Source organism: Macaca mulatta, chromosome 19 (genome assembly GCF_049350105.2).
Source record: "Macaca mulatta isolate MMU2019108-1 chromosome 19, T2T-MMU8v2.0, whole genome shotgun sequence".
NCBI classification, from domain to species: Eukaryota; Metazoa; Chordata; class Mammalia; order Primates; family Cercopithecidae; genus Macaca; species Macaca mulatta.
Window position 1 is genome coordinate 2,186,620 of NC_133424.1, and position 15,230 is coordinate 2,201,849.

The window sequence follows — 15,230 nt, forward strand, 5'->3', positions numbered from 1 at the left end:
GCGTGGTGGCTCACACCTGTAATCCCAGCACCTTGGGAGGCCAAAGCAGGAGAATGACCCGAGGTCGGGAGTTCGAGACCAGCCTGGCCAACATGGTGAAACACTGTCTCTACTTATAAATACAGTAATTAGCCAGGCATGATGGCACATGCCTGGAGTCCCAGCTACTTAGGAGGCTGAGGCAAGAGAATCACTTGAGCCTGGGAGGCAGAGGTTGCAGTGAGTGGAGATCGTGCCATTGCACTCCAGCCTGGGCGACAGAGTGAGACTCCATCTCAAGAAAAAAAATTAAAAGGCTGGGTGGGTGGCTCACGCCTGTAATCCCAGCACTTTGGGAGGCCGAGGTGGGTGGATCATGACGTCAGGAGATCAAGACCATCTTGGCCAACATGGTGAAATCCCGTCTCTCTAAAATACAAAAAATTAGCCAGGTGTGGTGGCACATGCCTGTAATCCCAGCTACTTAGGAGGCTGAGGCAGGGGAATTGCTTGAACCCGGGAGGTGGAGGTTGCAGTGAGCCGAGATAGCACCACTGTACTCCAGCCTGGCAACAGAGCAAGACACTTTCTCAAAAAAAAAAAAAAAGAGGAGTGTTCTAGGCAGAGGGCACAGCCTGTGCAAAGGCCTTGAGGCAAGACCATGCTGGTGAGTAGGAGGCACAGAGGGGAGGCTCCTGTGGCTGGAGCACAGAAGGGGAGGGCAGGGAGGAGGGAGGTCAGGGAGGAGGGAGGTCAGGGAGGAGGGAGGGCAGGGAGGAGGGAGGTCAGGGAGGAGGGAGGGCAGGGAGGACGGAGGGCAGGGAGGACGGAGGGCAGGGAGGAGGGAGGTCAGGGAGGACGGAGGGCAGGGAGGAGGGAGGTCAGGGAGGACGGAGGGCAGGGAGGAGGGAGGTCAGGGAGGAGGGAGGTCAGGGAGGACGGAGGGCAGGGAGGAGGGAGGGCAGGGAGGAGGGAGGTCAGGGAGGAGGGAGGTCAGGGAGGAGGGAGGGCAGGGAGGAAGGAGGTCAGGGAGGAGGGAGGGCAGGGAGGAGGGAGGTCAGGGAGGAGGGAGGTCAGGGAGGAAGGAGGTCAGGGAGGAGGGAAAAGGAGTTTTCAGGGCTGCACCACACAGGCACTGAGAGGGCACAGGGGCACTTTCTCTTTGTTTTTTGAGACGGAGTTTCACTCTTGTTGCCCAGGCTGGAGTGCAATGACATGATCTTGGGTCACTGCAACCTCTGCTTCCTGGGTTCAAGCGATTCTCCTGCCTCAGCCTCCTGAGTAGCTGGGATTACAGGCACCTGCCACCACGCCCGGCCCAGGACTTTGTCTTTTACTCCGGGTGCAGGATTTATCAGAGCAAAGAGCAAAGGTAATGATTAATCACCCCCGACCCTGTGTCGGTGACCACATGGGGATGGCAGACCAGGCTGTCAGGATCTGCCGATCACTGGCCCGGCTGCTTTGAAGAATGTGGTCTGGTCATGGCCCCGAGGGAGAAGAGAGGGTGCCGAGCTCGCTCTGCACCTGGCATGGTCCCTCACTTTCCTTTTCTTTTTCTTTTTTTTTTTTTTTTTGAGATGGAGTCTCGCTCTGTCACCCAGGCTGGAGTGCTGTGGCGCGATCTCTGCTCACTACAAGCTCCGCCTCCCAGGTTCAAGCAATTCCCCTGCCTCAGCCTCCCAAGTAGCTGGGACTACAGGCACCTGCCATCATGCCTGGCTAATTTTTTGTATTTTTAGTACAGACGGGGTTTCACCATGTTAGCCATGATGGTCTTGATCTCCTGACCTCAAGTGATCCACCCGCCTCGGCCTCCCAAAGTGCTGGGATTACAGGCATGAGCCACCGCGCCCGGCCTTTATTTTTTTAAATAGATAGGGGGTTTCACTCTGTGACCCAGGCTGGAGTGCAACAGTGCAACCACAGCTCACTGTAGTCTCGACCTCCTGGGCTCAAGCAATTCTCCTGCCTTAGCTTCACAAAGTGTTGGGATTATAGGCATGAGCCACCACAGCTGGCCTAAAATGGTAAATGGAGGCCGGGCTTGGTGGCTCATGCCTGTAATCCCAGCTCTTTGGGAGGCTGAGGCGAGCAGATCGCCTGAGGTCAGGAGTTAAAGACCAGCCTGGCCAAATGGTGAAACTCTGTCTCTACTAAAAATATAAAATTAGCCAGGCGTGGTGGCGGGTGCCTGTAATCCCGGCTACTCAGGAGGCTGAGGCAGGAGAATCACTTGAACCCGGAAGGCGGAGGGTGCAGTGAGCCAAGATTGCGCCATTGCACTCCAGCCTGGGCGACAAGAGCAAAACTCCGTCTCAAAAAATAAATAAAAATAAATAAAAGGAGGAAAGAGTGACAGCCGGGTGCAGTGACTGACACCTGTAATCCAGCGCTTTAGGATGCTGAGACAGGAGATTCGCTTAAGGCCAGGAATTCAAGACTAGTCTTGGCAACATAGAGAGACACCCTCTGTACCAAAAATAAAAGAAAAATCAGCCACACATGGTGGCATGCACCTGTAGTCCTAGCTACACCGGAGGCTCAGTCAGGAGGATCACTGGAGCCCGGGAGGTGGAGGCTGCGGTGAGCTATGATGGCATTGTTGCAATCCAGCCTGGGAGACACAGTCAGACCCTGGCTCAAAAAAACAAAAACAACAAAGATACCTGAACGTTCACTAGTTGGCTTTAAAGCTAAAGCGCAAATCTGGAGACCATTTATTGCCGATTGTTACGTGGTTCTCACTGGAAACAATGTCGTCATTTTCAAATCATGCTGGGGTCCTCTGGCCCACGTGGGAATGGCGTGCTCCTGGCGGTGGGGACTGTGGGACAGCCTCATGCGTGTTTCTCCCTGGCCTCAGGCACAGCCTGGGGTCCCTGTTAGCTCCCCTGGCGTGTTGGGCAGCCCCCAGGGTGACTGTCTGAGATCCAGGCGCCAGGGCAGTGGCTGAGAGAGACCTGAAACCTCCATTCCCTGGCACACCCCAAACCACAGCCGGGGAGAGGGGACCGCCTTGCAGACTAGCTGGGGAGGGAGGGCAGTGGGGGCCCGGCAGGCACCGACAGTGGCCTCAGGAGCCAGTGCTGTCACGAGGAGGCCTGCAAGAGGGGCCCGCGTCCATGGGGAAGCGAGTGCCCACGCGGAAGTGGGCTCAGGGCACCTGGGCTGCAAGCCACGCGGCGCGCACGGAGTCCCTTCATGCCCCGTCCTGCCGCCAGGGGGCACTGCGGCCCCACACAGCCCTGCAGTACCCGCGGCCCTTGGCTGGGGAGCTCCTGGGACCCCCGCCGGCAGCGCTTGCCGCAGATGTCAATCACAGAAGGCACCGCATCACTGAAGCGCCGGGTCGTCCCAGGCCTCGCTGGGTCCTTGGTATGCCGTCGGTGTTCAATAAGCACTTGCTGCAGAAATGTCTGAAGGAAGAAAGGGGGCTAGGGAAGGGCTCCGGGAAAGAGTAACTCCCATGTCAGAGCTGGGAGGGGTTTCGAGGGCGCCATTCACTGAGGGGGAAACTGAGGCCGGAGAGGGGCTGCACCTGGCCTGGGGTCACCTGCAAGATCAGGGGCCGAGTCCACCGATGTCCTGCACCCCTCGCCGACTCCCTCTGCCTCAGCAGCCTCCTTGCCTTTCATTCTCTCTGGCTGCTCCCTCCCTGGTGGGGGCAGCTTGTCCGTGCCCAGTGGTCAGCGGGAACCCACGGACCCCAGGCATCCCAGGCCCCAGAGAGAAATGCAACCACTGGTCCCACACAGAGCGGTTTGTCCCAGGTGGCAGTGTGTGCCATCCATCAGGAGTGAGAGGCAGAGGGTTGGCACCCCATAGGGGAGGGTTTACTGAGTGAACTCGTGACACCCCCTAGTACACACACAGCCCATGTCGGACCTCCTGGTTGCAGAAGAACATAGTGGGCTGGCAGCCCACAGACAGCAGCGGCTCTCACCTACCTCCTCAGCTGGGGAGGGGCTCCCAGTGTGGGCCTGAGAAAGTATGTGGCAGTTGGGGGAGGCTCAGGACCTACCAAAGCTCCATTCATTCCCCACCTGCTCCTATCCTCATCTATTCCCTGACCTCACCCCACACAGGGTCAGATGTGCAGGGAGGAGGTGAGGCTGGGCCGGAAGGAGGGGTGGGGTGCGTGTGAACATGTGTGTCTACCCATAAGTAAAACTGAGACGGGGTTCTACCAGCGCGTCCCTGAGTCTCTGTGACTGACTGCATGTGATGGGGGTGCTTTAAAAAAAAGTGCTCTGCAGCCATAAAAAAGAATGAGTTCATGTCCTTTCCGGGGACATGAACGAAGCTGGAAGCCATCGTTCTCAGCAAACTAACACAGGAACAGAAAACCAAACACCACTTGTTCTCACTCATAAATGGGAGTTGAACAACGAGAACACATGGACACAGGGAGGGGAACATCACACACTGGGTCCTTTGTGGGGTGGGGGCCAAGGGGAGGGAGAGCATTAGGACAAATACCTAATGCATGCGGGGCTTAAAACCTCGATGACAGGTTGATGGATGCTAATCTAATAAATCTGCACATTCTGCACATGTATCCCAGAACTTAAAGTAAGTTTTAAAAAAGTGCTTGTAAAAATTAAAGAGGAATAAAAGGGGGGTGAACAGCCAGTACGATAGTGCATGCCTGAAATTCCAGTGCTTTGGGAAGCTGAGGCAGGAGGATCATTTGAGGCCAGTAGTTGGAGAACAGTGTGGCCAACATAGCAAGACCCCCTCTCTACAAAAAATTTAAAAGGTAGCCGGGCATGGTGATTCACACCTGTAGTTCCAGCTGCTGTGGAGGCTGAGGTGGGAGGATCGCTTGAGCCCAGGAATTCGAGGCTGCAGTGAGCGATGATTGCACCACTGCACTTCAGCCTAGGTGACAAAACAAGGCTGTGTCTCAAAAAAAAAAAAAAAAAAAAAAGAGGAGGGGAGGGGTGAGCATATTGATGGGCAGAAATCCAGCCAGAAATGCTGAGGCTGAAAAGATTGTCTCTGAGTTTCCCAGTAGCCAGGGGAAAAGGGGAAATTGGTACGTTACAGTGCCTGGTTAGGCATGTCTTCTAAGGGGCATGCCTGTTTGTGACAGTGTCTCTGCTCTTCACACACAAGGGTGCGTGTGAGTAGCAGAGAGGAGAGACAGCACAGTGTCTGGGAATTAAACAGATGAGTTTCCGCGTACCCAGGGCAGCAGGGTGTCATGCTCGTTCATGACAGTGTCTCAAAGTGAGTGTGACGCAAAGAGAATGAAAGCAGAGTTAAACTTTCTGAGTATAAATAGCTATGAGCTTCCTGGCAGCCAAGGAGAGAAGCGAAATACAAGTCAGAGTCTCTTCAGTGTCTCCTCACCAGTGCCTGCCGGCTTGTGACAGTGACTCCAACTGCATGCAGAGGTGTCTAAGTGTGTGTGGGAGGGAGTCACATAGCTGCACAGGTGGGACATATTTCAGAGCTGCCTGGAAGCGAGGGTGAGAGGGGAAATACGCTGATGTTGAGACTGGTCAGATGTATCTTTCTTGCTGTGTGTGGCCAGGGCTCCTGCGGGGGCTCAGATAGGACAGCGTCGGGCAGTCAGGCGTACGCGGCTGTCCTCCGCGGGGCTCCAGGGCCGGGCGTAGCCGGCATGGGGCAGCAGCAGCCGGTCCTGTGTGCCGTTGGGGCTCACGAGGCGCTGGACAGCCAGCAGGTAGTCCCGGTGGGGTGCCAGCATCGGGCAGGGGCAGTGGCCTGGCGCCCACACGTACTCGCGGGCCCGCAGTGGCGAGCGGTTCTTGTAGACCAGCTGTATGCGTACCTCGTAGCGGGTCTCCTGGGCCTGGCGGTGGCGGCCCAGCACTCGGGCCTGGAACACTGTTGGGGGTCATACTGAGCTGGCTGGCTGCTCAACTCTGCGCAAATCTCCACGCCCCACCCACATTGCCAGAAGAGGGGCTGAGGGTCAGGTGGGACCTCGGGATCTATAGGGACTGGAGTCAGGATCACGTGAGGGATCAATGAGTGGTTAGGGTCAAGAGGCAAATTAGGGTCAGAAGAAAGGCTCAAGGGTAAAGTCAGATTAGGGTCAGAGGTCAGCAGGAGGCCAGGTTAATAAGGGCTACATGAGAGTAGGGGTCGGGGGTCTCACCAAAGTCACTGCCGCAATAGTGGAGCAGTCGGTGGGCGCGGCCTCGGGTGTCAGGGCAGGGTGGGCAGGGGTCTGTGGGGTGGGCGGTGCTGTGAGGGGCAGAGGCCTCAGCCCCCACTCATTCCCCACCCTGGCTGTCCCCACCTCACCTGGGGCCAGGGTTGGGGTCCGTGCAGGGATGACAGCAGGGGCTGCGGGGGGCTGAGGCTCCACCTCCCGGGGCTGCGGCTGCCGCAGGGGCCAGCCCAGGGCCTGCACCCGAGCCTGGAAGGGGCTGTAGCGCTCCTGAGGGAGCCAGAACTCAAACTCGATGCCGGGGTTGGGCTCCTGCAGGAGGACCTGGAGCAGGGGAGGGCACACACGGAGCTTCACCAGAGGCTGGGGTTGCCTCCTCCCTCTGATCCTATGACCCCAGCCTCCCCCCTTTGACCCTGTCTGTCCCCAGCCTCCCTCCTCTGATGCTCTGTCCCCAGCTGATCCCCTGACCCTGTCCCCAACCTCTCCCCTCTGTCCGCAGCCAACTCCCTCTGACCCTCTGTCACCAGACTTCCCCCTCTGACCCTGTCCCCAACCGCCCCCCTCTAAACCTGTCACCAGCCTTACCCCTCTGACACTCTGTCCCCAGCTGACCCCCTTTGACCTTGTCCCCAGCCTCCCCTGTCTGACCCTCTGTTCCCATCCGACCCCTTCTGACACCCTGTCACCAAACTCCCTGCCATGACCCTGTCCCCAGCGGACACCCTCTGAATCTGTCACCAGCCTCCCCTCTCTGACCTTGTCCCTAACTGCCCCCCTCTGACTCTCTCTCACCAGCCTCCCCCCTCTGACCCTCTTGGAGGCCCGGCGGCACCTGTAGGAGCAGGTTGTGGGAGGTGGGCCCGGCTGCTTGCAATGTCTCCTGGGGCCCTGTGTCGCGGGTGTAGACCACATGGGTGCCAGCCGCCTCATAGGTCCCTGGCGGGCTGACTGCCCAGTCCCCGTTAAGCACGTAGCGCCCATCGCCCCCCATCAGCGCTGCAAGGGAACAGTCAGCCCTCAGGAACGTGTCCATCTCGTCTCCCAGACCCCGGGGTCTCCTCCTCAGGCCTCAAGTCTCCCCATCTGTAAACAGGGACAACCGCCCACGGGCGGCCTGCAGGGTGCCTCCCGCCTCACACCCTAGGATACCCAGGTGGTTGCGACTCCGGTGCGCCACGCGGATGTGTCTGGCGCCCTCGGGGATCAGGGTCACGTTCCAGTACCCAGCGAAGGCACCTGGGTGGGAGGGTAAAAGGGTGTTGGGGTGCCAGTGGGGGTGTATTTGAGCGATGACTTGAAGATGAAATGAGCTACTGAGGGTAAGACAGCTAGCCAGGGTCCTGGGAACCGGAAAACCCTTCGTAAACGGTTGGAGTTACAATTACTATTGCTTCAGTGTGGCAGGGAAAGAGTTAAAACCCCATCTGTTCTGGGGAAGGGAGGGACAATCTGTCAGTAGCCAATCAGGATGAGGAGAAAGAGGGGCTGGGCTGCACACTGGCCAATCAGCACGGAAATTTGCTTCCGGGCCACAGCTTGTTAAAGGGCCCGCTCTGACGGGTGTGCAGGGAGGACGGGGCAGGCAGTCACCGGCGTCACGAAACACGCGCTGCACGAAAAGGCACGAGTCGTTGGCGCCTCCACAGCGGCCGCAGCGGTCCTCCAGGGCACCCGAGCCCAGCAACCCATCACAGCCGGGGCTCTAAAGGGTGAAGGACAGGCGCGGCGTCACTGACGCTGGGAGGGCCAGGACCTGGGGAAAGGGCAGTGCTTGGGAGCAAGAGGACAAGGCCCGGAGGGAAGATGGGGGTGGAGCCTAGGGAGGAGCAGGACCTGGAGGGAGGAGGGTGGGTGTGGTGCCCAGGGGGTGGGTGCCTAAGCTGGGGCTGGGGGCGAGGCCTGGAAGGGGAGGCGAAGGGGTGGAGTCTAGGGAAGGGATGGAGTCTAGGGAAGGGGTGGAGGCTAATGGGAAGGTGGAGGTGGAGCCTAGGGAGGAGGCTGTGGGTGGAGCCTGAGTGAAAGGTGGGTGGGGCTCGGGCGGGGCCTGGCGAGTCCTTACAAGGCAGCGTCCAGCCACGCAGACCCCCTGGGCACCCGGACTGCAGGCGGTGCCATCCAGGACGCGGCCGAAGCTGTGGTAGAAGGCGTGCCCCTCAGCCAGGCAGTTGAGGTCACACTGGTTGGGCGCTGAGGGCAGGAGGAGTCAGTGGGCCGGGGACCCCTATTCGAGTTCCAGGCCCCCTCTACCAAACTTCATCAGGCGACCATCACCTTGGGCAGATGAAGCCCAGAGATTCAGCCAAAGCCACACATTGAGGCTGAGGCAGAGCCAGGACTGGACCGTAGGTGCTCTGCCTCCAGCAACCTAGGACTCCCAGGCAAGTATCCTGGGGCTGCATTCATTCATTCATTCATTCATTCATTCATAGTCTTTATATTAGGAGTCCTTACATACTATTCATTTTTAACACCATTACTCATTCTTCATTCCACTGAACACCTACTGTTTTCCAGACACTGTTCTAAGCTCTAGGATACAGAAGCAAGAACTCTATCAGTGTGCAGATGGATGACCTTAAAAAAGGCCAGGTGCGGTGGCTCACGCCTGTAATCCCAGCACATTGGGAGGCTGAGGTGGGCAGATCTCCTGAGGCCAGGAGTTCAAGACCAGCCTGGGCAACATGGTGAGATCCCATCTCTACCAAAAATACAACAACAAAAAATTAGCTGGGCTTGGTGGTGGGAGCCTGTAACTCCAGCTACTTCAGAGGCTGAGGCAGGAGAATCGCTTGAACCAGGGAGGTAGAGGCTTCAGTGAGCCGAGATCATGCCACTGCACTCCAGCCTGGGTGACAGAGCGAGACTCCATCTCAAAAAAACAAAAAAACAAACAAAAAAGAAGATCTGAGCACCTGGCCCAAGCACCTAGCAAGTGCCCAGTGAAGTGTATGTCCAGTACTGACTGGACTGAGTCCCGCACAACTGAGGTGTGTCGCTGGTCCTCCCTGGGCCTCAGTTTCCCCTTCTGCCTGGAAGTGGGGCAAAAATGGGCTGTCTGATCATATACACACAGTCTGACAGCCCTGATTTCCACTCCTCCTCTCCAGCTCCTTTTGGCTCCCATTTCCCTGAGTCTGGCTGGTGGACCCTGCCTGGAACGGATCCTGGGCTGGCCCCAGTGGGCCTCTGCGAGGGTGGGATCACAGCAGGTTTCCTCCAATTCTTGGAAGGAAGGAAGGAGGGAGGGAGGGAGGAAGGAAGGAAGGAAGGAAGGAAGGAAGGAAGGAAGGAGGGAAAGGAGGGAAAGAAGGAAGGAAATGAGGTTGATGGATGGCACTTCGTTCATTCTAGGCTTTTCTTCTATCTGTGTCTGCCTTCCCCATGGCGTGTGAAGCTGCCTGTCACCCTGAAATCTGGAGGCGCACTGCCCTGGGCACATAGTTATATAACTTGCTATTTTCAGCTCAATGCAGCAACATTTCCTGCTACTGGGATAAGTTTGAGAACTGTTGGCCTCTGGATACAGCTCTAAGTCAATCCTCAGTCGGAATCCTCAGCATGAACCCTGCTTCCCTCTGCCCCTGTTTCACGCCTAACATATGCTGTTTCTGTTTCACTTCACCAACTCCTACATATCCTTCAAAACCCTAGTGCTAATACCCTTGTCTCTTTGCAACCCTCCAAGTCCCTCTCCTTAAGTGTAATAAGTTGTTCACTCTGAACCAATTCTGACCACAGGAGACCAGGCTACTCACCCCCATGGAAGGGCACCCACTGGTAGGTCTTCTGGGTGCCCAGGACAGGGCGGCCATTGTACAGGGCACACTGTAGGTCTCGGAAGGGCACAGCTCCTGGGGGGCAGTCCTAGTGACAGAGATAGGTGAGCCAGAGGCTGGGACAACCCAAGGGGCAGGTGGCGGGCTTCAGGCAGCCTGGGGTGGGAGGGTGGTCTGAGAGGTGGGCAGGACTTACTGGCAACTGGCAGAGGCGGTACTCATGGGAGTCTCCCCAGCACGGGTCTTCCCCAGGAAGCCTGCAGGGAGCCAGAGTGTGGCGAGAACCCCCAGGGACCCCCTCCTGGGGCTGGCCTTCCACCCTCTGCCCCCGCCAACCCCACCCACATTCCAGTGGGATCAGCGGGATTAAAGGGCACAGCATGTGTGGGCAGGCCGAGGGTGTGGCCAGGGGCCGGGCTGGGCCAGCGGGGGAGGAGGGGCAGGGACCCCCTCCCAGCCCCAGCCCGCTCACCGGAGGCAGCGCCGGCTGCGCACGGAGACGCCACGCCCGCAGGAGCTGGAGCAGCGGGTCCAGGACACCCATGGGGTCCACTCACCCGGACCCTACTTGGGGAGACAGAGGCACGGTCAGCCTGGTGGGGAGATGCTGGTGACCCCACAGTGCTGGCTGGGTCCCCATGCCCACTCGCCACCCCCTGGGCTCATGCCCCCCCTTACCTGAGCACTGACCCCCAAACCGCAGTTCAGCAGGGCCCACAGGAGAAGCAGGAGGTTCTGGAAGAGGCGGGGCCTGGGGAACAGAGGGGCTGGATCCATGGAGCCACCGCCAGACACAGGATTGTGTCCTGGCTCTGTCCTGACTGGCTGTGTGATCTTGGACAGTAACTAAACCTCTCTGAGCCCTACTTCTCCTCTGAAAAACAGGGTAACAGAGCCTCCCTTACAGGAAAGCTGAGGGGTCCCGTGGATCAGGTAAAGAAGACAGGAGGCATGGAGCCCGGTATGGAGAGAAAGAACTCAAAATGTCATCTGCAATTATTGTTGTTGTTGTTTGTTTGTTTTGAGACGGAGTCTCGCTCTGTCGCCCAGGCTAGAGTGCAGGGGTGCAATCTCGGCTCACTGCAACCCTCCCCTCAAGTGATTCTCCTGCCTCAGCATCCCGAGAAGCTGGGATTACAGGTGCCCGCCACCACGCCCGACTACTTTTTGTAGTTTTAGTAGAGACAGAGTTTCACCATCTTGGCCAGGTTGGTCTCAAACTTCTGACCTCAAGTGATCCACCCGCTTCGGCCTCCCAAAGTGCTAGGATTATAGGCATGAACCACTGTGCCCAGCTTGCAATGTCATTGATATGTGTATTGTGCTATAATGTACACAGTAGGTGCTTAATCGATGCTTGATGATTGGAGGGATCATTCAAGAATAGTACACAGGTGCCTCCTAGGGCTGGGGCCCCCTCCTCGCCCTCCCCACCATCACTGCTTCTACCTTTCCGTGTGGCCTGAGGCCAGCCACTCCACTCTCCCAGGCCTCAGTTTTCCCATCTGTGCAGTGGGGGCCGAATGGATTCAGTCCATGATTCTGTGACACTCTGCAGAAGGTGCGGCCGGCAGGGGCTGGATCAGGAGTTGGGTCCCCGGAAGAGGCCCCCAGCTGCACTGCGGCCCCAGGGCTCCCTCAGCTTCCAGACAGCAGAGAGTCCCCCGGATTGGGGATGGGACAGGGAGGGGTGACCTGGCCTGGGTCCAGTCGGTGCCTCATGGCCTCATCAGCGGAGGGGGTGGGACTGAGCACCGGGGCGGCCCGTGGAGGGAGGGGGCCACTGCTGAGGCTGGAGCAGGAAAGGGGAGGAGGCTGACTGCCTCTCTGGGCCTTAGTTTCTCCATCCGTCGGGCAGGGATGAAGTCACTTGCCATCCACACCCTCCTCGTGACCCCGGCCTGCAGGGAGAAAGGGGAGGGAAGGGAAGGGAAGCAGCTGCCAAGTGAGCCAGGACGTCCCGCTGCCAGCAGAGCATGAAGGCAGGCGGGTGAGCCCGGGCCCAGGCACCAGCTGAAGGAGGCTGGGTCCCACCCGGACCTTGTTTCCCTGGCTCTCAGGCCCCATTGGCTCTAGCATTTGGACCTCTGGGGCACCAAGGGTCTGGGGTCCCGGGTGTCTCCAGGTGCTGAGATGGCTGTGTGGTCAGCTGCATCCGTGCCCCTCTCTGAGCCCAGAGCCTGGGCTAGCCCAGGAAGCAGGAAGAAGTCTGCCCCAGAAAGTTAAAACAAGGGGAGGGGGGCCGGGCGTGGTGGCTCAGGCCTGTAATCCCAGCACTTTGGGAGGCCGAGGCGGGTGGATCACCTGAGGTGTTTGAGACAGCCTGACCAATATGGTAAAACCCCATCTGTACTAAAATACAAAAATTAGCCAGGTATGGTGGTGCACGCCTGTAATCCCAGCTACTTGGGAGGCTGAGGCAGGAGAATCGCTTGAATCCAGGAGGCAGAGGTTGCAATGAGTCGAGATGGGGCCACTGCACTCCAGCCTGGGCGACAGAGCCAGACTCCATCTCAAAACCAACCAACCAACCAAAAAATCAGGGGGAGGGGCCTTCACCTTCTGACAACCCCCACCCGACTCTGAGCCTGGCTTGAGGAGTGGGGGTCTAGGTGGTGAAAAATGGGGGGCTACAAGGACCACCCTACCCCCTCCTCAATGAGCCCTCCCCAGAATCAAGGCCCCTCCCCGTGTGGGCTGCAGCCCGGACTGGCGGTGGGATCTCAAGGCAAGTCGCACCTCTGGGCCTCAGTTTCCCCCGGAGAAAGTGGGGGGATAGGAAGAAGGACTTACCGGCTGCGCGGAGCCCAGGCAGCGCGTCCCGGCTCCCTGAGCGGCCCCAGGGCGAGCGGAAGCGGCGGGGCCCGAGGTGCCGGGCGGGTGCGAGACTGGGGCGGCCCCTCCCACCGCGGCCTCCGCAGGCGCGCCCAGGCCCGGGTCAGGAGGGGCGGCGGCCCCGGGCGCCCTCGCGCGGCGGGCGCGGATCTGCGGCAGGGGACTGCCGAAGCGCAGGGGTCCCGGAGCCGCGGGCTAGTGTCGGGCGCCCGGGTCCCGGTGACCTTGGCAGTCTCGGGCGGGGGCGCGGCGCGGGGACTGACCGCCCCCCTCTGCCCTGGGGCTGCTATTCCGGGCGCCGCGCTCAGGGCCCGGGAATGTGCGCGAACCGAGGTCACCCCGCTCTGGGTCTGGGAGTCCCAGGCGCTGCCCCTACCCCACCGACGCCCGGATTGCGTCCCGCCGGGGTCCCCGTCCCCGGTCACAGCTCCCTCCCCTGGTCCTGCCCCTCACCCCTCCCGCGGGGGGGTCGCCCTGCTCGTGGAGGGGGACTTCCGTGCGCCTGGGCTCCTATCCGGGGGTTCCCCGATCCAGGTCCCGGCCACCCCCAGCGCAGGGCCCCAGCGCACTGGGGAGAAGCTCAGCCCCGGGGGCCGCGCGCGGGGGGCGGAGAGACCCTCCCAGCTGGCGCATTCCCGGGCGCTGCTGTCACCAGGGGACGCGCCCCACCCCACCTCCTGCCCTCCCTGCCGGGTCCCGGGGCTGCCAGCGGGGCTTCAGAGCCAGACCTGGGTCCAGGTGGTCCCTCTCCCTCACAGCCGCGGCCCCACCCTCTCCGGCCTCAGTTTCCCCATCCCAACAGTGGGGCCGGCAGGGGTCTCCACCGCGCACCTTCCATCTGGAACCCGGCTCTGCGGACGCGCAACGCGAGGGGGCACCCCAGGACTCCCCTACTGCACCCTTTCCTGCCGGGCGTGTCTGCGCCGCCCTGTGCCCACCCACGCAGGAATGAGACCAGGTCCTGGGTTCTGGGCTCCAACAGCTTCTGGTGTTGCCCGCCGGCGCCCCCTGGCGGGCGGGGTGAAGGGCTGAGTCACTAAACGAGGGGGGGGACTGCTCTTCTGCTCCCTGGGCTCCACCCAGGCTTGGCCTGAGCACCCCCTCCTCCTGGAAGCCCACCCGGCTGTCCCACAGCGCTGACCACAGAGAGAGAGGTTTGCTGGGGACATACAGGGTGCTGCTGGTTCAACTCAGTCAGCCTTCCAGCCTGTAGCATGTCACAGCAGAGCCACCCATATGCCATTTATTGAGCACCTACTGTGTGCACAGCTGTGAACAACCCAGCCAGTCCCAGGCCAGCAGGTAAGGCAGCCCCCCCAGAGTGTATAACCCCACCGTCTGGCCTGACCTGGACTATTGGAGAAAATAGCCCAGGCCCACCACAGATAGCCCCGGGGGGTGTGGTTGTGGGGATGTCAGGAAGGCCCTCACGGAAGGGGTCAAGAGAGAAGGGTAGGCCTGGCGCGGCAGCTCATGCCTGGAATCCTAGCACGGCCGAGGCAGGCAGATTACCTGAGGTCAGGAGTTTGAAGCCAGCTTGGCCAACATGGTGAAACCCAGTCTCCACTAAAAATACAAAACTTAGCCGGGTGTGCCAGCAAGTGCCCGTAATCCCAGCTACTTGGGAGACTGAGGCACGAGAATCGCTTGAACCCAGGAGGCATAGGTGGCTGAGAGCCAAGATCACACCACTGCACTCCAGCCTGGGCGCCAGAGCGAGACTCTGTCTCAAAAAAAAAAAAAAAGAAAGAAAGAAAGAAAGAAAGAAGTCAGCTCAGGGCATGTGTCAATGTGTCATTAGGACAATTGTATCCTCCTCAGATGTGCCCCATTCCCAGACGTCCAGTCCACAGAGCTCCATGGGGAGTGCAGACAGCACGCCCTGTGCCCTGCAGGGAAGGTATACAGAAAGCACAGTGCCCACAGGGAGCACACACAGCAGGCATGATGCTCTGCAGGAAGGGTATACAGCAGGCGCTGCATCTTGTAGAAATTATGCATTTCTAGAGTAGGGCCGGGCACGATGGCTCACGCCTGTAATCCCAGCACTTTGGGAAGCTGAGGCAGGCGGATCACGAGGTCAGGAGATCGAGACCATCCTGGCTAACACGGTGAAACCCCGTCTCTACTAAAAATACAAAAAATTAGCCAGGCATGGTGGCGGGTGCCTGTAGTCCCAGCTACTTGGGAGGCTGAGGCAAGGAGAATGGTGTGAACCCGGGAGGCGGAGCTTGCAGTGAGCTGAGATCGTGCCACTGCACTCCATCCTGGGCGACAGAGCGAGACTCTGTCTCAAAAAAGAAAGAAAGAAAGAAAAAGAAATGTATAGAGTAGACTCTGCCCTGCAAAGGAGTGTATACAGTAGATATGACACCTGCAAAGGAGTGCATACAGCAGTCACTGCATCCTGTAGAGAGTATATACTGCAGGTGCTGCGTCCTGCAAGGAAGGTATACAGAAGGTGCTGTCTCCTGCAGGGAATGCATACA

General features: G+C 59.3%; 2 protein-coding genes across 11 annotated transcripts in view; both read right to left on the bottom strand.

Moving 5' to 3' along the window:
* The window catches only part of C19H19orf25 (chromosome 19 C19orf25 homolog), a 99,084-nt gene that overhangs the window by 27,009 nt on the left and 56,845 nt on the right, over positions 1-15,230 (bottom strand). The window lies entirely within an intron of this gene.
* ADAMTSL5 (ADAMTS like 5) lies at positions 2,664-13,752 on the bottom strand. Of its 10 annotated transcripts, XM_077978828.1 has the most exons (16): positions 13,573-13,713; positions 11,602-11,807; positions 11,356-11,458; positions 10,585-10,657; positions 10,379-10,470; positions 10,103-10,163; positions 9,886-9,994; positions 8,190-8,317; positions 7,721-7,832; positions 7,280-7,366; positions 6,963-7,126; positions 6,262-6,451; positions 6,113-6,184; positions 5,783-5,838; positions 5,338-5,444; positions 2,664-3,398 (listed from the first exon to the last, which is right to left on the bottom strand). In XM_077978828.1, coding segments are annotated over exons 3-16 (1,308 nt in total). In that variant the 5' UTR covers positions 11,412-11,458; positions 11,602-11,807; positions 13,573-13,713; the 3' UTR covers positions 2,664-3,397. The 10 variants fall into 10 exon arrangements, with proteins under 10 accessions (XP_077834954.1, XP_077834948.1, XP_028694478.2 ...); XM_077978822.1 differs by lacking the exon at positions 5,338-5,444 and having other exon boundaries at positions 12,700-13,688; XM_028838645.2 differs by lacking the exon at positions 2,664-3,398 and having other exon boundaries at positions 5,247-5,838; positions 10,585-10,780.

Bases quoted from the DNA above. Each gene is read 5' to 3' on its own strand.
- ADAMTSL5 (XM_077978822.1), bottom strand. From the start codon at position 11,411: ATGGGAAAACTGAGGCCTGGGAGAGTGGAGTGGCTGGCCTCAGGCCAC. The intron at 10,658-11,355 runs GTAGAAGCAGTG...TCTGTTCCCCAG, and splicing joins GCCTCAGGCCACACGGAAAG to GCCCCGCCTCTTCCAGAACC. The intron at 8,318-9,885 runs GTGAGTAGCCTG...TCCTGCCCTCAG, and splicing joins GTGGGTGCCCTTCCATGGGG to CGCCCAACCAGTGTGACCTC.